At 41.7% G+C, this 21,709-nt stretch overlaps 2 protein-coding genes across 11 annotated transcripts in view; one reads left to right on the top strand and one right to left on the bottom strand.

Moving 5' to 3' along the window:
* Positions 1 to 6,321, top strand: part of BTBD10 (BTB domain containing 10) — a 67,451-nt gene extending 61,130 nt beyond the window's left edge. For both annotated transcript variants that reach the window (XM_006905656.3, XM_006905657.2), the window contains 2 exons: positions 2,459 to 2,569; positions 5,183 to 6,321. In XM_006905656.3, coding sequence (XP_006905718.1) covers positions 2,459 to 2,569; positions 5,183 to 5,493 — 422 coding nt within the window. In that variant the 3' untranslated portion in view covers positions 5,494 to 6,321. The remainder of the gene's footprint in view (positions 1 to 2,458; positions 2,570 to 5,182) is intronic.
* A 682-nt stretch (positions 6,322 to 7,003) lies between these two features.
* Positions 7,004 to 21,709, bottom strand: part of ARNTL (aryl hydrocarbon receptor nuclear translocator like) — a 100,334-nt gene continuing 85,628 nt past the window's right edge. For 3 of the 9 annotated variants that reach the window (XM_015596746.2, XM_025038690.1, XM_015596756.2), the window contains 8 exons: positions 20,723 to 20,969; positions 19,453 to 19,559; positions 17,960 to 18,110; positions 17,005 to 17,093; positions 15,341 to 15,449; positions 12,557 to 12,650; positions 8,401 to 8,503; positions 7,508 to 7,668 (listed from right to left, as the gene is read on the bottom strand). In XM_015596746.2, the coding sequence (XP_015452232.1) occupies positions 7,508 to 7,668; positions 8,401 to 8,503; positions 12,557 to 12,650; positions 15,341 to 15,449; positions 17,005 to 17,093; positions 17,960 to 18,110; positions 19,453 to 19,559; positions 20,723 to 20,969 (1,061 nt within the window). Of the gene's footprint in view, positions 7,669 to 8,400; positions 8,504 to 12,556; positions 12,651 to 15,340; positions 15,450 to 17,004; positions 17,094 to 17,959; positions 18,111 to 19,452; positions 19,560 to 20,722; positions 20,970 to 21,709 lie in introns of all 9 variants that reach the window. The other 6 variants (XM_006905651.3, XM_025038700.1, XM_025038709.1 and 3 more) reach the window with 5 other exon arrangements.

Raw genomic sequence — 21,709 nt, 5'->3', positions numbered from 1 at the left:
ATATATTTTATAATATTGATCAAAAGACAGTTTTTATTAAGTACATTGAACTCTTAACTATATCAGGAGTCAGCAAACTGTGGCCTGTGGGCCAAGTCCAGCCTATTGCCTGTTTTTATAAATAAAGTTTTATGTATTGTCTATGGCTGCTTTTGCGCTACAGTGGCAGAGTTGAGTAGTTGCAACGGAGACCGCATGGCTAGCAAAGCCCAAAGTATTTACCATCTGGCCCTTTACAGAAAAAGTGTACCCTCCCCTGATATGCACTGAGATGGTTTGCTCTTTGTCGAGTATCTGGATCTTGATGAATATTTTTTCTTTGCATTTGGAAGCATCCTAGAGAAGTAGATCCTGGAGTATAAAAAATAATTTTTTTTTTAAGATGAATTTTTATTTGTATGTAAAATGAGAAGCTTCAACTCACTGATTTTGAGGATGACTTTCATTTCTAAGATGTTTTTTTGTAAAGATCATAATGTGTTCCTGGAGGATACAGTGACCCTTCAGAAAGCTTTGTGGAACTATAGTTAGGTATTTCTGACCAAAACAGTGTATCTTGAGCAGCAATGACTAACTTTTTTCTTACTGTACTTCCAAACTTTTTCTTATTAGTCTTTTTTTTTTTTTAGAGAATTTATATTATAGTTTTTCTTGATGAACTCAATATAGTATTTTTGAACAGTTTCATAGATTGAGAAGATAGAGTTAAAAGAATGATTTGAGGAACTAGGTAAAATAGCCCAGCATCTTGTACTGTGCTGCAGCCTGTGTTGACTTGGTAAGGATTAGGGGTTAAGTAAAAAGTTCAAGAATATAGGAAGTACCAAAATCCTTTAATCATTTTTTTCATTTTACTTACCCTTTTTTAAAAACAAAGCAAAGCAGACTCCAAGTGGTATTCTTTTTGACTTCTAGAGAAGATTTTCAAAGATTATTTTAATATGAATTATGATAACACTTTTCAGAATTTACACTGAAACATTTCCTTTGCATGATGTATTTAAATGAGTGTTGTGATTCTTTTGTGGACAGTTGTAGTAATAGACATTTCTGTTGCTATTTCCTCATTCCTCGGCTCTTTGCTGACAGTGGTTTTCTATAATAATATGTGGAACGAAAAGTTGAACAAAACATAGGGAAAATGAAAGGTTACCTGAAATTAAGAGAAACATATTACATTATTTTCTGTTAAGAAAGAGGAATGAACAAACTTTTATAATTTGTATTTTAGTTTTCAAAAAGTTTGACTTGAATAGAGCTAACCGTAGAACACAGGGATTTCATTATAGTGATACAGGAATTATAATGCACCTGGCTTTTCCTTTTCAGTTGTTGAGCTTTCCATTTCAGTGTTTTCTGGTTTGTTTTCTCATTTTTTATCTTAAGCTCTGAGCTTAAAAGGACTGAGAACGTTTTAACTTAATTTGTCTAAACATGTTTCATTTTTTGCCAAGATGTTCCAACCTAAAGAAGATTCATTTAAGGAGACAGAGATAGCCTCTTCAGCCTGATTTTCCTAAATATGACATTATGACACCATCTATTCTAAGATGTCAAAAAACGTTTATCTTAAAATAATCTTAAAGACGTAGTTAATCATCACAGATTTACCCCATGAGTAGCATCTATATACGTATTTTCCTTTTATTGGCTTTTAAACCAGCATGTTTGGTTTGCAAGTGTGTTTTTCTTTTTTTGAAAAAACCTTTGCAGTTCACCTTTTAAGGGAGATAACTCCACCTGAAAGAGAGAAGGCGAGGAAGGTCCATCAGTCTAACTCCCTGAAGTTCCCAGCACATTTCGAAGACTCAACATGTTGTCAGTGGAATGTCTGTCCTTTGCAAAGCCAGTTTGCTCTAAACAGACTAACCTAGGCAGAACATGCTCGAATCTGCCATTTTTAACATCAGTATTAAATGGGGCTGTTCGCCTGAATGGAAAACAGTTTGTGGGGAGGGTCTTTGCCTTTTTGGGGAGTTATTAATAGTTGCTCAATCCATGAAATGTAAGATGTATCCATTTTGTACTCTCTGACAAGGCATTTTTTTTCCCTCTGCAGACGAGGCCTTGTAGGCATCATATAGCAAAGTCCTTTACTTTGCCTGCTTGATAATGATGTGATCTGGATATTTTTCTCTGTTTCTCTTATTTGAAGAAATTGGGGCAGATCCTATTCCAATAAGTTTGTATACGATATATCTTTCAGAAGGAGATTTTTCCTATGGATTGGGTTACATGGTTGGTTATTAAAGCTTTCTTGTTTCAACTTAAGTAGACATTTGCTTATACATTAACTGTACTGAATTGTCCTGTCATGTTGGCTAGTCATCCTTTGGCATCACTGCATCCACTCTTTGGGCTTTTAGGGTTGTCAGGCCCCTTTGATGATCAAGATAAATATTTCATATCTAAGTACTTTGATTTTAATAAGAAAATGTTTTTCTCTTTTTGTTTCTAGTTATTTATAGCACAAAATTATATAGATTTTTCAAGTACATTGAAAACAGAGATGTGGCCAAATCAGTTTTGAAGGAGAGGGGTCTTAAGAAGATTAGACTGGGAATAGAAGGTAAGACGTTTTCATTATTTTCCATTAATTTTCTTTTGAAAAAACAAGGTTAAAAAATTGGAATACAGTTTGGATATAGTTTAGAATATAGTTTGCTTTGAGGAAAACTCAAATGATTATTGAATGATCATGTAATAGACCTACAGATAACAAAAATCAGCTTCCTCTTAGAAGATAGAAAGCCATTAGAAAATTTTATTCCATAAGATTCCCTAGCAATATTAAGACATGCATATTTATCTTTTCTTCTTTAGCTCATCTTAGTGCATTTTCTGAGTCCATACATTTTTCGATTGCTTTTTACTTTATGATTTAAATGAATTTTTCCAGATGCCCTGTCCGATGCTTCTTTTATTTTAAAGTGCGCTTAGTGAGAATAAAATATTTTTCTTGGCATAATATGGCATAGTGTAAAGAATAACGATTACGGAGCCAGACTGCTTGTGTTCAGATCTTATGACTTAATAGCTGTATGACCTTGGCCAAAGCACTAACCTTCTCTGTACCTCAGTTTCCTCACCTAAAATGAGAACATTAATGAATACTTTATAGGGTTACTGTAAGGACAGAATGAGTTGACACGTGAAAAACACTTAAAACAGGGCCTGGCATGTAGTAATTTCTCAGTATTTGTTTGCGGTAGCGATAATGAAGATAATGGTGTTGATTAGTGATCCTGTTGAGCTGTGAGGTCATAATACAGCAGGTCCTCAAACAGTGTTTTGTCCTTTCATTACCTTGAAGAGATGCCATAGAAACTTAACTCCTGTTTTTATCAATTAGCTTATGGTAAAATTGGTGTCATTATGTCACTTGCTTAAAGTTGCAGAACCTATCAGTGATGTTAGTGAGGACTTACTGTAATGGTCTGCCGAGATATGGGGAAGAATGACCAGAAACAGGGTTTTTGCAGGAGGAGGAGACTTTGGACTTAAAAAAGTAGTGGAATTGCTGACATTAGTTTTACCAGTGTGTTTCTTCTGTCATTTTGCAGACAGTGGGGTTTAGCTGCTTGGTCTCAAAGCTAGAGAGAAAGCAACTGGAAGCCACTTTAGATTGGGAGAACAGGGACAGCCTCTGTAAGGGGGAAGACATCTGAGCTGAAGCCTGATGACAAGTAGGCTGGAACCAGGTTGTAAGAAAGCCTTACATACTGTACTATAGCGTATGGACCTTCTCCTTTAACCATGAGGAAAGTATTGGTAATTTTTAAGCAAGGATGTAATGTGATTACACTTGTGTTAGAGGGGTGGTTCCGTGTGGAGGACAGATTGGAACATGATGAGATGAGAATTTAAAGACTTTCTAATAGTTGAAGAGGAATCCAGGACCAGGACAAAGAGATGGAGACCTCTCTGATCTGTAGTGCTTCTGTAGGGGTAGTCGACTGGAAGTGTGAGACACAGAAGACATTCTACAGAATGTCTTTAGGTTTTTAGCCCTGTTTGCCCTCCTCATCTCAACCACATACACACTCTACATGTAGCTAAATATACTAGCTACCAATGATGCCTACATACATCCCCTTATGCAGTAATCATTAATTGAGTTCCTACTATGTGAGGCCTTTCTGTTTTTTTCTCATTCTAACTATGGTCACGCTGTGGTCCACGGGCCAAATCCAGCCCGTTGCCTGTTCTTTAAATAAGTTTTATTGAAACATAGACATGCTCATTCATTTACGTATTGTCTGTGGCTGATTTTACTTTATAGTGACATAACTGAGTAGTTGTGGTAGAAGCCATATGGCCCACAAGCCTGAAATACTTACTGTCTGGCCTTTTACATAAGATGTTTGTCAATCTCTGGTCTAAACAAGCAACTTTTGCTAGTAGGAAGGAGGAAAGGGACTTGTAATAATTTTTAAGAAGATTATGTCTGGAGAATTTGCCTTACCTGGTAAATGGCTGAAATTTTTCTAAAATTAGGATTGTCCTTACTAGTTGTTACTATGATCCAAGAAGAGGAAGGTAAGATTAGGGAATTGCTTTGGAATTGCCAATCTGAATGAACTCTTTGGTTGTTGGAAGTAGTAACGTTAAAATGGTATAGCAAGTTAGAATATTGGTTTTGCTGACTGAGGGCAGAAGTACCTAGAACCAGTGAGGTTGGAGAGCTCTATAGCTCTTTATTATTTAACCAGAAAAGGACAGAAAAAAACCCCAGAGCATTGTAAAGACGAGATTTAGATTTAAGGAAAGTAGAAGGCAAATGTAGCAGTAAATTGTAGGCCTTGAGGCCAGATAATTCTGTGAAGGGAAGGGTTCAGAGATACTAAGGATACACAGCTAGAGCCCAAGATGCACTAGATTACATACCATTTTATTTGGGACCCGTCCCCTCAGTGCTCTTAAAGAATTTTTGTTTTCCCCCTGGTGGTTGGTATATTGAATAACTGAGAGAGGATGGTGGACAGCTTTGTGAATTTCATCACTAGGATTTCAGTTTCTGGCTGTTGAACTTGATGACCAAGGAGATGGAATATTGGTTTCCTTTCTCTGTTTTAATTTGTTCAGAAGCTACAGCAGAAAAGCTCTCTTGAGGCAAAACTGGGTGATAAGTGTGGGGGACCGTGTGTATAGCCTCACTTTTTAAAACCTTGCTCTCCTCCAGGTTATCCTACCTATAAAGAGAAAGTAAAGAAAAGGCCTGGGGGCCGCCCAGAAGTGATTTACAACTATGTCCAAAGACCCTTTATTCGAATGTCCTGGGAGAAGGAAGAAGGAAAGAGTCGGCATGTAGACTTTCAGTGTGTAAAGAGTAAATCTATCACCAACCTTGCAGCAGCTGCCGCAGACATTCCCCAGGACCAGCTGGTAGTCATGCACCCCACTCCGCAAGTGGATGAGCTGGATATTCTCCCCATCCATCCCCCTTCGGGCAACAATGACCTCGATCCTGATGCACAGAATCCGATGCTGTGATGCTGATGTTCCTCGAAACCATAGCATGCTACTCTTCACAGTGACGTTGCACTCTCCTCATTCTGCACTGCAAGGCCACTCTTCATCGTGAGATGCACATAACAATGTTTAGGATATTGCAGTGTAGGCTTTTTTAAAGACCAAAGGTGGCTGAATGGTTTTTTAAATGAGTACAACTCTAGCATCCTGAGGTTCCAGTTATATAAATGTATTTGTTTACCAGTAGGTTTGTGAAATTGGTTCTTTGTATGGGGGACAGTCCTTTTTCACACATCTAGATCTTTTCAGAAGTGGTGGAAATTGGCATCTGGGGTACTTTCAGTCTAGATTAATATCCGTCGCACCCCAGATAAAATGCAGAATATTATATAGTTGCACTTTATAAATGGTGGTCAAACGGAACTGTTCAAGCCATTTTTATAGTTGTGATGCACAGTATAACTTAAATAAGTGCTTCTATCAAAGTATTCCTTCAGTAAAATGTGTATAGTTTACTGCCCATGGTGAGCAAAAAATGAGTATTTATCGTTGGGCTTATTTGAATGATTAGAATGATATTCAATGCCCATATCTTATCAGTTATCTCCAGTGCCGTTTTCACCCTTTTTTAGAGTGAGTCACATGCAGGGAGTGTGAACATCAGGGGTGGTTTATTATCCGGTCTGCCTTACCCTTAACTTGTTCACAGATATTTATTTACTAATGATTGTTTTTAAGACTTATGGGATAGGAAAATGAAGTGTTTGCTCTTCATTTACTAAATGATTGTAAACTCGCGTTTTTCATCAAAATAAAATTCCATTGTTTTAATGTTTCTGATCCACTTTATAACCTTGGCCATTTTTAGTCTCATTAGAATTCCTGTCTTGTTGGTATCAATATAACTAGAACAGATTAGTAGCTCAAAGAACTCCAGTTTGGTATATGTGTGATGAGGCACTTAGAGTCCCTACTAATTATAAAATGGTATAAAACAAGGGTAAGATACCTGTACTAGATCATACCCTAATTTTTAGAGTCAGCTAATTTCTGACATTAGTTCGGTGCTTTTTCCATTATACAGTGCTGCTGAGCACATTATACAAATGTTATTTTTTAAAATATTCTGTGGCCCAATTCAAGAAGGAATCAAATATTTAGGTGCTTTGGGTCTGGGTCACAAAGTTAAAAGCTATACAATTGAGTAGTGGTAGAGAGAGGGTGTAGTAGAGAAGCTATTTTGTTATATCTAATCTTGAATTTGTAATTTCAGAGGATTTGAATTTTGTGTTTAAACAATAACGTCTTTGTCCTCACAAATTATAACTGCAATTATTAGGAGGTTAACTATTTTAACCATAAAGCAGAGCTGTTAACACAGGGAAATTATGTCAGTCCCATAATTGTTATGAAGGCCAGAAAGGTATGTGATAGGCATGGATCGTCCTTAAAACCAGCTGTAAAAAACTGATGATCCGGCCCTGCAGCACAAACGTTTTCTTCCCCTAATTATTTGAAATGTGAACAGTACTTATAGAATAAGGGAAACATTTATTAAAAATATTTAACTGTCTAATACATTATACTTTAACCCATATTTATAGTAAAGGATTCTTACAAGGAAGAATAAACAGCTTTATGATACAATTAGTATAAGAAATATCCACATGGGGGACTTCTTTGTAGTGTAAAAACACCATACATCTGAAATGACCATTTGCATATAAAAGCTACCAATGATGCTTCTGTGCACAATGATTAAAAAATTCAACACAAACAGAATCCAAAATATACAATTAATGCAAGCTATCAACAGCTAGCCCAATAATCAATGATGAGGAAACACTGGAGCAGGCTTAGTTCCACTTTGTCTGAAGTTATACATAGTAAGATTGACTTGTATCAATGGCTCTGAGATGGCTTTTATGGAGACATAAAAGCTGTTCTCTCCTTACCCAGTAAGCTTCACAGACTGTAAAACTCCACCAGTAATGCACTTTGATGCTGTAACTGTTGCTAAAGCAACTTGTAGTGTTTACAGCGGCCATGGCAAGTCGCTAAAGTCAACAGGGCCACCCAGCCCAGCATCTGCTTCCAAAAGGCTCATTATGACAGCCATTGCTGCTTCATCATTACTGGGACTACTTGAGCCTTGATCGTTGTCTATCATGTCTATGCCTATATGGGGGTTCTCACCTGTTGGAAGAGATAAAGATTGGTCAGAGATGACACTAACGTGTGATTACTGTTAGCAAATCCAAAGCATACTTTTAATAAATTATACTTAACGGAGAGAAAATTGAGAGAGGCTACTTTTGGGGCTGCATTTCCACACACACACACACACACACACACACATATTCACATTTATACATATATATATACACACACACACATATATATTTAATGGGTTTTTCAGAGGGAAGAACCAAGCTTTTAGAAACAAAGTGCTTAAAATTCAATAAAAATTAAAAGCATTCAAGTTGACCTCATTTTAATCTGATATAAGAATGAGTTATAGTAGGAAGGACAAATAGGAAGGTAGAGATTAGGAAAAAAGATCTAGAAAGATAAAGATGGGTAGGATAGGGGAAGCAACCCTCATTACTAAATGACTTTTAATACCCTCTGAAATGCTTATTGATCACCTTTCTAGGCTTTATCTCTGAACCTTCATCAGCTTTTCCTCTGAAGAGATTATGCCAAACATGGAGAAAGCCCATGTCCAGGCAGCTGTAGTTCCCTTCCCTCTTGAGTTCCAGGGATAAACCTGGACCCTCCACCAGAACTTAACCATTAAACTCAACTTTGTTCTTATCAAATATATCTAGAACTAGCTTATTTGGAATGTTCAACTTATTAAAACTGACTTTGTGCCAGATGTGTTACAAGCTCATTGCAATGGAAATGAATAAGTATGCCACTTACCAAGAATAGAAGAACTATCAGAATATGGATAACCTGGGTTCTCCTGAGCCTGCCCTGAGAGTAGGCCACTGGAAGGAATGTCTGGAGTCCCTCCATTTAAAATCTACAAACAAAAATGAAGTTTGCACATCACTAACAGTTTCAATAGTATCAGACGCATTGTCACAAGAAAATGAAGCATGTTGAAAAGAGGAAGGTGGGAGGAAAAAGCTTCAAATGGCTTCAGTTTCCTATTGGATGATTTCAAACAAGAAACTGTTAAGAACGGTCACAGTAAAAAGAACCTCTCCCCCAAACTATTCTTTTCTCTTCATTATCAGCCCACACAGGCAATTTGAAGGCTGAATAAAACCCCTAGAACAGTTACCTTGGATCATGCTACTCACATGTCTCTTTAAGGCAAAGGGCTAAGCCTCAATGAGCCCAGCTGGGCAATTCTGCTGTAAGGGAGTAAAATTTATAGCAACAGATGTTGCTGAAGAAGTAAGGGCTTGTTAACAAACTATGAAAAGGCACAGCTTTGACGAATCACAAATGAAACAACAAAGCACTAGAAGTAAATCATCACCAGTTATACTACAGGTGCAGTAACCAGCGGTTGAAGTTAAAATGGGCCACGAAGAAGCGTTATCACTCCTCAGTAGCAGAACTCTCATTCTGTCTGCACCGCACCCCGCTCCCCCGCCCCTGCTTCCTTCCCCTGCTGAGTCTCATTATAGAGAAGACTCTTTGAGAAGTATTCAAATGTAGGTGAGGGAACTGTGTGGTAGCTGCTTGGATTTCAGGAAGGGCAGTGATTTGGAGCCTTGCCAATAGGTGGCATTACATGGTTCTTTATCTCTGCAGTTCAACTTTTTACCCCTTTACACTCTTAAAAATTGAGGACTTCGAAGAACTTTTGTTTATATAGGCTATATCTATCAATATTTACTGTATTTGAAGTTAAAACTAATTTTAAAAATATAATAAACTTATTACACGTTAATATGAATAGCATTTTAATGGAAAAATCCAAAACACATTGGGTGTCGTCTTACATTAAAAAAAATCAGATGTCTGGCTTAATAGAATTTAACAGGATTCTCATATTTGCTTTTCCATTCAGTCTGTTTAGATATGTTTATAGTATATGAAGGAAGTCTGGTCTCCCATAGATAAGTAGTTGGAAAAGGGAGGTATATTTTTATAGCTTTTTCAAATAACTTGTATTCTTCTTTGATATTATATCAACACTCAACAAGTGGCAGTTTCTTAAAAGGCTAACTGCAGTGTGGAATCTGAAGCCACATCAAGGAAATTTTTGTACTCTTAACATTCATTGGTATATCTTGGCAATTAGGACAGGTCTTTCACCTTTGCATGATTTTAAAATACATTGGTCATTTGGAAAATATTGGCTTACTGAGTTATTCAGATCTTCCAAATGTTGACATATTTCATTGTACAACATCAAAACATCACCATTAATATTACCTGTATCATCAGAAATATCTTTTAAGTTTTAGAAAGCTATTGAGCTCAAAGTAGCAGATATGTTTCCCCAAAATTCTAATTTTTGTTTGAAAGCTAAAATCACTGGCAACAAATACTCAGTTGATTTTCTTGAAGTCACAGGTTCACTTCATTTTCAAGAAAATGTAAGCTAACTACCCAAGTCTGAATAGCCATAGTTTGCGATAGTAAAAATGGTATCCTAGGCGAAAAGCAGTTTGTTCGGGTCATAAACAATCACACGAGTGCTTTTCCATGAGACAACCAGCACAGTGCTTTATGCATACTTCCCGTTTTATAATGGTATTAAAAAGATTTACTCAAGGATTTTTTTAGAAAAGCAGTTATTTTTACTGCTTCGTTGAAGACATTCTTAAATGAAACTGTCTTAAATTTTTTATTTTCTTTGATTTTGAGTATTTGGTGGTAAGAAATCCAATGACTGCTAGTACAGTTTGGTGCCACTATCCTGATTTTGGCATAAGCACCAGCAGGTTTACCCAATGTTGCTTTTGCACCATCAGTTCACATATCAACACAGTAAGAAAAAACATGTTTTAGCATCATTATGAAAATAGTTTGGACTTTGTACAGGCCTGATAGAATCTTATCCCTCCTCCTCCAAAAGACCACAGATGTCATTTGGGGAACTGCTGCTTTATCTGAGCCTGCCTCAGTGCTTCTGGATGTCCAGACCCTCCTGCGACCTATCGGGCTCACTCAGTCTCCCCCTTTTAACCCTGACTGAAACAACTGGTAGGTTAAATAGCTCATTTTCGGACCTGCCAAATTTGAAGGTGACTGGGAAGGGCTGCCAGCATTGTGGCTTTGGTGTACTGTATAATGCTGTCATTTGCCATTCCATCTTGTTCAGGCTGCTCTTCTAAGTCCTATCGCTGAGGACTCATAAGAGGATATTCAGGATTTCTTCTCCCAGACCCATTTTTATAACTCCAAAGACAAGGAAAATTTATTTTTTATAAATGCGTTAAAAATACTTGGGACTTTGTGAGTATACTCTTTGCAGAGTATACTCTCACATCTCTGGCAGCTGTTGGTATGAAAAGAATCACGTCAAGAGACCTGAATTAGTTTGGAACCATACTTATTAAAAAATGTTGGGCTAATCATTTAACACTTGGGAGCCTGGATTTTGTCACCTATAAAGTTGTAAGGATGAGAGAATGTAATATGAAGTTTCCCTGAGTAATATTTAAGCATTATACTGAAGTAATAATCTTGTGAGAAACAGTAGTGTGGGACTCTGGGTAACACCAGGAAGTCAAGTACCTAAAAGTTGAATTGAGAAGTAGAGAAGTGGAGACCAACCTAAGGAGATAATGGATCCAACATGGAACGACCTAGGGCTGTAACAGGAGAACAGAGCTGAGAGCACAGGCTGCAGGCAGAGTTGGAGGGGTATAACTAGCCTGGATTTCATCAATTGATGTTATTTTCTGAGTCGTTAGCAAAGATCAGTCATGTTCACATATATTGTCTCATAATAGGAGTTCATGTGCAAAGATGCTGGCTGTCCTAACCTATATTTGCTCCATTATAAAGAAAACCATGGCTTAAAAATTATACAGGATCACATGGCTAGCACATGGCAAAGCCAGGCTTCAAACCCAGGTCTCTTTGACCATGTTCTTACTCATTAATTTATTGACTTTGAAACCTTTTGGCGGAGGCTCAAAACCTTACTTCAAACTTTTACAGAAGATTCATATATAAGTAGAAGTAAAGCTGCCCTGGTAGGAGGGGGAGTCCCGACCTTACCTTTCTCACCACCTGGCCCTGTCTCCATCCTACCTGCAGCATCATGGCTCTTGGTAACCTGAGCCTCTGAGCAGCCCAGTTTTGAAAACTCTTGCCTTACTTTTGATATAGTTTGTGCCCTAGGAGTCCCATCTATGTAAATGACTAATCTGTCTCCGTACATGTTTTAGGACATAGGAGAAGGAAGGCTATGTCTAAAGATGCTGGCCCTTGGGTCATCCTAACCTATATTAACATCAGGCACTATAAATAGGTTTATGATTTACAATTACTGTGGGCCTAGACTTGTAAATACTGTGGCAAAGATGAAACAGATGAGTGGTTTCTAAGCCTATTTATAGTGTAGTTTTCTAGCTAGCTCTTCATGAGGGCTGACGACTGATAAACTACTTGTATCTGTGCTGTCACATCATAGGAAACCCAGGCAGCAGATCCTCAAGTAATCTGCAGCTGCAAAAGCATGGCTTGCCTTCCGAAGCATGCAGGTGGTATCACTGTTTCCACTGCTTGCACTAGACACTAATGATATTTTCTCCCCTGAAAATTCCTGGCGTAGAACTCGCTAATTCTTCTCTCCTAAGAGCTGTTGAACTGTTCCGTCAGTGCAATGGACTGATAACTCCCATTCCTTAGAATTCTCTTTTTGCCTTTCCCCACTCACATGGAGTACCTCCGCTAAGGATGTCAGCAAGCCACGCTAGCTCTACCAGTATGCTTTATACCTACCTACCCTCACACAGATGCTTTTATTTCAAGGAAGAAAAATGGGTTCAACCTGTTTCAGCAACTACAATTGTAATTATATACTCTCACCTCCAACATTTCAGAACTTGGGAAAGAGACTCTAGATTAAGAAAAGCCTGAGTCTAAGAGTCATCAGCCTTACCTTTTTGCCTCCTGGAGAAGAGGCATCAGGGGGAGGTGTACTTGTGATGTTCAGTGGGCTGGAGCCACAGCTGGAAGGTGATGACCCTCTTATCCTGTCAGAGAAAAGAGGAGCTAGTTACATTGGCTTTTTTTTTTTCCCCCCAGTGGAATGTTTTGTCGAGGGATTAGGGGGCTAGAAGAGGGATTGGTAAACTTATTCTGTAAAGAGCCAGATAGTAACTACTTTGTTACAATTATCTCTGCCATTGTAGCTTGAAAGCAGCCATAGCCAATACATAAATGAATGGATGTACCTGTGTTTCAATAAGACTTTACAAAACAGGTGATAAGCTGGATTTACCCCTTAGGCACCTGATCTAGAAGGCAGACTCTGGAGTCAGGCATCTCACTGACGAAGCCCTCGGATTAGGGTCTGGATTTTAGGTTGGAATTTCAGACAAGTGGCCAGTTTTATTTTCTCAGTGAATTCAGATCTCATAGTTGAGGGAACTTTAGAAGTTCAGTCTCTATCTCTGATACTATGAACTAGAATCCACAGCACATGATTTATCCTCTTTCCTACAAACACTGTTTAGCTAGTAGATACTCTTAGGAAATAGGTATCTGGGTGGCTCAGCCACAACTAGAAAGTAGCTTTGTAATAGTAGTAGCAGTAGTCATTGTCTAGTAGTCCTTGTCTCCTAAGGCTACAGGCGATGAAAAATGGGTCTGGGCCCTTCTCAGCATATTTTTAGCACAGGAGGTTTACAGAAGGAAAGATAGAACCATAAATGCACATGAACTCTTGTCAGGCTGAAGGGCTTCAGGAAAGGAAGCCGTGGCCTGGCATTGAAGCCAGGGAGAGTATAGTGGCAGCTGAGTGACCGCCAGGCCCTTAGTTCCTGCCTGGATGAACTGACCCCTCCTCCACTGCCAAGCAGTCCTGGCGCGTGACCCATCCTGCTTAGTACTGTAGGTGTGTGAGAGTGCACGAGCTTTCTCTCCCTGGTTCACAGCTTCTTAGAGGATACGACTACACACCCTGCACTCAGTGCACGCAGATGGCTTCCAATTTCTTACTGAATTGCTGTTGGATGTCGCCCACCTTTCCTCCTGTCTATGAATCCACTCCTTTTCTAGGTTCCTCATCTCAGAATTGCCTTTCCATTGTTTCGTCTTCACTATCTAGTCCTTAAATTATTGATGTCTCTTTGGGATAGGATCATCACAGTAGGATAAGCCTTATTCCTGGGTCATTAAGGACGCTCACCTTCATCTCTTCCAATTCCAGTCCAACTTCCACTGTGCTTACTAACGCAACATCTGGACTCCTGTGCAGTATCCTACAATGAATGGGGTCTTAAAATTTTCTTCCAGTCTAAACTGCTCAGCATCATTTCTTAGGATTCTTAGCATTCTCCCATCATAGCTCTGTGGCTTCTTTCTATTAAGAAGCTTCTCAGTTAGGTAGCCTGTTTCTTGACTCTGAACATGCCACTCATGCCCACTCCAGTGTGTGCCTGTCTTTTCTAGAAGGAACACCCACTTTCATCACAAACCTCAGCTTAGACCAAGTTCAAACCCTTCCTTGCTTGCTTGCTTCGGCCCACACACTCTCCCTTTTGTCTATTCTAAAGAAAATAGGCTTCTCAAAGATTGTAAGATTCTTGAGGTCTTTTATGCTGTTTTTGGATATTCTCAAGCAAAGCACAGGGTACGTAGTGGCGGATAAGAATCTGATTATCACTGCACGTTACCCCACGTTGCCTTCTGAAGTAGACTCAAGCAGCCATATCCACCATTTCTGTATGGCTGGGAAAGATCTGCTACCTACTGGAGTTGAGAGCCCCTCTATGGCCAACTAGAAACAAGGCCAGCCTCTAATTCTCCTGAGAATCCAGTGGCAGCAAGGCACAGTAGTCACTTCTTCTTTTTCCTATGGTCATGCTCCATTAAGTTAGCATTCCCAAGGACCTGGTTACCACCCTCTCCATTCCCCAAATTCAGATGGACTTAGAATAACCACTTCTCTTTCAATGACTGCTCTTAAAGATCTAGATTTAATTAACAACTTGAGCACATATTATATGTCAGTTTCTGTTCTAAGAATTTTCCTGAGTATTCCCACAATCCTGAAGCAATCCTTGGTAGATAGATATTACTTCCCTGTTATGGCTTAAATCAACAGAGACCAAGAAGTTAAGGGAATCTCCTAAGCGTAGCCAAGGAGAGAGCCAGGACTCAAACCCAGGCAAACTGCTTCCCCTTCTCTTTCATACGGAAAAGAAATCCCACCAAAGGGAGCTTCTTTTACTAGCTGATCTTCTTGGTCTCTATTACTAGCCCTTAGCAGCCTTTTGATTTGGAAGCAGCCGATTTTTTGTTCAGGCCCAGCTCACTGGCAGTTACTGCTCTGCTCCTGCAGTCCTGTGATGTGAGTGTTCATCCCTCCTCACTGGGAAGCTCCTTGAGTCATATACAAAGTAATAAAGTTGAGCCTCTCAAAGAGTTCCTTTTGCCTCAGGCCTGTTTGGGTTTGGCTTCGTTAAGGCAGGATTTCTCAATCTTGGCACTACTGACATTTTGGACTGCAAAATTTTTTGTTGGGGGCAGGGCAGAGGCTATCCTGTGTACTGTGGGATGTTTAGCAAGCAGCATCTCTAGTCTCTATCCAGGGATGTTTGGCAGCAGCCTCCCACCTAGTTGTGACAACCAAAAATGTCTGTAGACATTATAAAATGTCCAGGGGGCGGGGACAGGCAAAATGCCCTGGGTTGAGAACCAAACAGGAGATTTTACTTGCCTGTGGATTTCCATGATTTCCTCAGCAATCATTCGACCTATTTTTCCTGCCCCAGCCCTGGTTCCCCCTGGAATCCCTGGAACAGTGGGGTGGGTCCTCTTCGGGCCACCTACAACAAAGGAATCTGAGAGTGAGAAAAGGAATAACCGAGGAAGAAATGCTATTGCGTGTTAAATTAAAACCAGTTCATCCCATGATCCATTTGAAGTTCAACCTTAGGGTTGTGCGCTGAAGGACATTAGAGCCATAGCTTGGCAGGAAAAGGCTCGTTTCCTTCCAGGTTCAGAGGCCAAAGCGTTTACACGAAGCATCTAATTCATGCATTCAACATACATTGACTGAATACCATTGTGCAGCATAGAGATAAGTCAGCATCCCTGCCCTCAAGGAGCTCACAGTCTAACGGGGAGAGAGACAAGATGAACAACACCTGGAGCAGAGAGGGATAAGTTTGACAGGTAAGCATGAGGCACCCAACTCATCTAGGGCCAGGTACAGCTTCCTGGAAGAGCTGAACTCAGAGCTGAATCTTGAGAGAGGAGTATAAATTAGCTTGGTGGAGAGGTGAGGAGGGGGAAGCATTCCAAGCATAGCGACTGATATATGCAACAGCACTGAGGCAGGACAAAACTTGGGAGACTACTCTGAGAAATTCATCACGAACGATGATGAAGCAGTGATAGACGAAACAGGAGAGGTGGGTACACCAATCGCATCCTGAAGGGCCTTAGATGCTGTACTAACAGATTTGGACAGTATCCACGAGGGATAAGGAGTACCAAAGGACTTCACTCAGAAAAGGCGCTGACATAGATCAGGGCTATTAGAAAGTCCACTGCACAGAGAATGAACTATAGTGGAGGGTGGAGGTGAGGGTTGGGGGGAGAGTGAGACTAGGGTTAGGAAGTTATTTCCAATAATCCAGGCAACAGATGAGGAGGCCGAAGTAGCAACAGTGGTGATGGAGAGGTTTAAAAGACAGAGGGACAGGACTTGGTGTTTAGATACAATGGGAGAGAGGTAGGAGTCAAGGTTTCTGGCTTAACCATCCAGATGGGGGCACGCAGAGAATGTCTGGATGTGCTGAATTTCTTGTGCCTTTTGGACTCCAGGTGGCTCTTTCCAGGAGGCAGTTGGAGAGAGAAATCTGGAGCTCAGGAGAGAGACTGGATGTAGGAGTCATCCATGGAGAGAGGTAGGGACTGAAGCCATGCAAGCACAGGTGGTCCCAAAGAAGGACGAGTTGAGTGCAGAGGGAAGGGGCCAAGGCCGAGCCCTGGGAGAGCGCCCCCACCGGGTGTGGCACGTACCCCAGTGCCGACAGACATCCTACTCCCACCACTGAAGCCAGTGACAGTCATCAAAGAACATTTCACATCACAGCCATTGGGCAACACGGAGGGAGGAAAAGCACAAGAGGAGCAAGGACTTTGCTATTTCAAGGGCTTCCAGGGTCCAGGCAGCCTCAGGAAAGGAGAAAACGAGTTCCCAGTATTCCAGGCTCAACAGAGAAAGTGAGATGACAGCGTCCTTAGTGCTTATCCCCTCGAAGCCTCCCTTGTTCCAGACTATGGTGGCTGGGGACCTCGAATACTGGGGGGAGGGTCTGCTGGCCACAAGCAGCTTCTCACGGGCAAGCCCCGATGCCCCGGCAGCATAGTTACCTTCTCCAGAGGGCAGCATGCTGTCCATGCTGTGGGGGGACGCTGTGAGCTGCGGGAAGGTTGGGTCCCCGCCTTCCAGGACGTTGGCTCTGTGAACATCCCAGCAATAAGGAAAGGTGAGTCAGGCCTGCTCAGAACCGTGCACCTTTCACTTTGGCCAAGGTGTCCGGTGTCCACTCTGGACCTGGACAGGCCAGAAAATGAAGTGTCTGTCTGAGTGGCTCAACAGGTCTCCTTGCTGTTTGAAAGCACGATGGACAGCATCCCGGCCTTTGGCCTCACTGCCTGCTTGGGCCTTCCTAGTTCATGTGGGACGCATCCAGCAGAGGTGGTGACTGTAGCAGCACACTGCCACTGCTACAGGGCCTCCTCTCCTGCCAGCCTGCAGTACCCAGCCCCGGCCCCTCACTCAGCTCTAACCACAGGTGAGAGTCTGGATGCCATGAGAAAGGAGGAGCAGGCCTGGCCAAAGAGGAGGGTCTTCCCTCTGCTGCTCACCAAGCAGGTGGCAGCTCTTGAGGTGGCATTCCAGCTGCCAGTGCTCAGGCCACCGGCCTGGTGGGCATGGATACCCACCCATCCTCGGCCAAGGCCCGTATGAGCTGGTGCCTCTGTGAGCCTTTCGTGGATTGCCAACCCTTCCCTCCACAGAGGACCAGTGGATGCCTAGTGTGCAGGGCCTGCAGAATTCAAGGTTGACTGCTTTACTGGGAAGAAAATGTTGCTGTTTCGGGAGCAATTCCACAAGCTGGGGGCCCGCATGGTACAAGAACTGAAGCTTGTCCTTTGTTAACCACCCTTTTGGCTTCTGCCAATCCTGAGGCTTCGTGGGATGTTAGCACTGTGGCGTTAAATGATGTGATACTGGCTGTTCTGTACCCCCTTTCCCAGGTAAGGAGCCCAAGGCATTTCTCTTTTGAAGCGAGGGAACTTCTGATATAGGAAAAACACTTACAAAACAACAGTATTGGTTGAGACGATGTATTCTACTTCCTTGGTCCAGGGGTTCATGAAACTGAACCATCGACTCCGCAGTGTGATGAAAGAACCATCTTTGATTTTAAACTTATAGCAATTAGTTGTAATCTTTTCTCTCGTCTGTAAAACTGAAAATGCAAAGAAACCATGAACGCTGTTGTTTCCTCAGACCAATGTGTTAAACTAACCAAACCTAGTGCACTCAGGCTCCGACGCCATCACTCTGTAACGAGCCAAGGGAGCTGGCGCTTCAGAGGACAGGTTGTTTCTGAGGGGACTGATTCAGAGCCTGTCAATTAATTTGTGAATCTGTCACTATTTTTCAGAGTATATGAAGTGAAATGACTGACTGCATTACACACATCCAAATGGTGTCAGCTGTGAAGCGAACACCAACAAATGAGAAGGCGCTGCCCAAAGGGCCACGTTCTTTGGCCTGAGGGTAGTAGAGCATTTTTAGACACCTGAGTCCAGAGGTCACTCACCTATTCAAATCTACTCTTTTATGTAGAAAATAGGTAAGGAGCACCTTTCGTGTACCAGGCCTTGGAGATGAGAGACAGTATATAACCCATGCCCTTGGGAGAGGGATGAGAGGCAGCTATGCAGAGGGAGAGATCAGAGCCTTGAGGGGCAAATACGAGTTTGCCAAAGGAAGGAGGGAAGAATGCAGCAGTACCTGGCGGGGGTGGGGGTGGAGCAGGGGACAGTGAGAAGGTCAGTGTGGCTGAAGCGCAGGGCCTCTGCATACAAGGATGAGGAGACGGGTTGGGGCCAGGAGGCAGAGGGGTCTTGAATGCCTATCAACGACCTTTGGGCTTGAGCCTGAAGGCAAGTTTGAAGCAGGGATATGGCATTATTAGACTCGGTCTATCAGAGCTTAAATGGAATAATCCTGGAAGACGGAAGATGGATTGGGGGCAGAAGGGAGCAGGGAGGCCTGGTAGGAGTCTACTACAATTATAAGGTGGGCACAGGTCCTGAACCAGGACAGCAGAGGTGGAAAAAAGGGTCTTCTTTGGAAATGCATGTCTGAGGAGAACAAACTGGTCTGGTGGACGATGAAGTAAAGGAAGGGTCAATACTGGTTTCTCTCTGAGGAGGCTACATATGTGGCCGTACCATTAATTAAAAGTAAAATACAGGAGGCAGTGCAGGATTTTATGGAAAAGAGATTTAGAACCGTTTGGGCCATACTAAGTCTTTACGGGGGTCCAGGTAAATCTCCTGAACAGGAGATACCTTCCAGAAGTTCCCCTGGCCTGTGTATAGAAAACTAGTAGGCAGTCAGGGGTGGGTTATCTGTCAGGGTCTGGGAGAATCAGCTTCCCCTCCTCACAGATGTTTTCGCCTCAAGACTCCTGGGCTGGCTGATTCCCACATCCTGGGGGCAGATTTCTCTAGAAGGTGATGTGGACTAGTCTAGAAGCAGAGGAACACTTAAGACCGTTTGTATACAGCCCAGCTTACCTTGCCTATGACATTCTGCAAGATGTCCTATGTCATCTTGATGAAAATATTCATAACATGATGTGCCTAGAAGTTCTTGTGGTAAATATGCCAAAATAGCTGTTGCCCTAGAAGAGAATGTTAAAAGAAAAAGAAAAAGAAAAAAAGCCATTCAGACAATTAACAGCATCTCTGCAGTGGATGAACCCTGCTACAGCCAATGAGAACAAGGTCGAAGTTGTATGGCTTTTCAGAGGGCTTACTATGTAGATTTGTATATTTGTTTCACGCAACTGAATTTAAACCAACGCTATAAAAACAGAGGGAAAGAAAGCAAAACAGCCTTACAAAGGGGCTGTTATAAGAAATCAAATTTTAGGACATTTAAAAATGGTAACTATATTAGTTATATAAAAATGTGGCAAAAATCTAAACCCCACTACAAAACTTCTCCATTTTACTGCCTATTTTTTATTAGGATAACCAAACACCAGAAGGTCCAGCAGAGGGGCCGCAAAGACCTTGAAAAATGGCTGTCTTCCATTCCAGTATTTAGTGACTGTTTCTAGTAGCCATAAAAATGAATGGCCTGTGAATATTCTTAAGGAGGCAGCAGAGAGCAGTGGAAAACTTGGGACATCTGAATTCTTAGCCCGCATCCACTACCAATTAGTGTGAATCCTGCAGGAGGCCAGTCTTCAGGCTGGGCGTCAGCACCTCACCCATAAAAAATTAAAGTGGACTAGATCAGTGTAGTCCAAGAGAACTTTCTATGATGACGGAAATGTTCTGTAGCTGTGCCATTAGCCACATGTGGCTACTGCATACTTGAAATGTGGCTAGTGAGCCTGAGGAATTTTTAATTTTATTTAATTTTAATTGATTAAATTTAAACTTGAATAGCCATATGGGATTATCATAGCCAATGAGTACTATATTGGACGGCTCCGGACTAGATAATCTTTTTCGAGTCCTACATTCCAGAATTTCAACCATTCACAGTAATGGTTCTGGAACATTCCATACATTCAGATAGCATGTTACGCCTATTATTCCTCTTTTGGCTGTGGGCATCAAACCACTCTACTTAAACTGTCTCCACATGCCAGAGAATAACCCAGAAAAAAATCTCTGTATTTATGATGATGATATTCTTATGGGTCTTATTTTTTAGCAGAGAATCCCCATCGCTTCCTTCTCTTATTCTTAGGAAAGCCAGCTGACAGTCTAGTCTTCTCAGGGTTGAAAATCCTCCACCACGATGGTTCCAGGGTAACATGCAGACTCTCACCTCTGGTCTACAAAAACAAACTTTCCGTCTATGGCGTGCCGAGAAACATATTCCATAGATTTCACCCTGATTTCCCCGTTCACTGGTTGTGGAACCACGTGAGAATGCAGTCGTCCTATTGCGACAAGGCAGCTGAGATTACACCCTTCGTTGTCTGGTTCGTTGTCTTCGTCCAGCCCCATCTTTGTGGGTGGCCAGCTTTTCAAATAGCCTGTGCTGTGGATTGTGCAGAAGCTTTTTCGATCTGCTAGAAAGCAAAGTCCATGGTTAGTGTCAGTGCGGCTTTGGGATATGGAGGCACAGGCGGCCTACAGTGGCCTGGGACATAGGTAGGGAGTCAAAAGAAATTAAAAACAGAAGTGAGCATCCAGTAAGAGAGGAAGACAGAATAAGAACTATCATTCCGTGTCATATGTGCTTAGTAGAGCTGCTTATACCAAGGGAGGAGTATCTGAATCTGACTGGGGAAAAGGAAGGCTGCCCAGAAAAACAATGTAGGAGGTGGATCAAAGAAGGATGAGCACTGGCTAAGGGACTAGAATATGCGAAGGCTGAGCAGGCACAGACGCATCTCCTGCACAAGAAATGGCAGAGGGATCTGGGAGGTAGAAGGGAAAGGGAGGTGCTGGGGGCAGAGTTGGAAAGGCAGGTTGGGGACAGACTACATTACCTGCCAACATCATGTTAGCAATGGAGAGCTTCCACAGGTATTTAAGTGAGGAAACGGCAAAATCAAGTCGGGGTTTGGATGCTCTAGGAGGGGAGCGATAGGTGAACTGGAAGAGAGTGAAGCCAGAAGGACAGTCACGCAGCGGGAGATGGTGAGCACGGACGCAGGCAGTGCGGTGAGGGGGAGGCAGGGAAGGACGCAGGAGAAAGTTCCGAGAACTGCTGGAATTTGGTATGACTATCCAAATATTTAGCATGAAAGGAAGAAAAATAAGATGACTCTAAGGGTTGTGGATTGAGTGGTTGCTGGTACAGTTC

This window comes from Pteropus alecto, unplaced genomic scaffold (assembly GCF_000325575.1).
Source record: "Pteropus alecto unplaced genomic scaffold, ASM32557v1 scaffold461, whole genome shotgun sequence".
Lineage (NCBI taxonomy): Eukaryota > Metazoa > Chordata > Mammalia > Chiroptera > Pteropodidae > Pteropus > Pteropus alecto.
The sequence above is the reverse complement of the archived record's forward strand: the minus strand, read 5'-3'. Positions and strand labels throughout refer to the sequence as shown.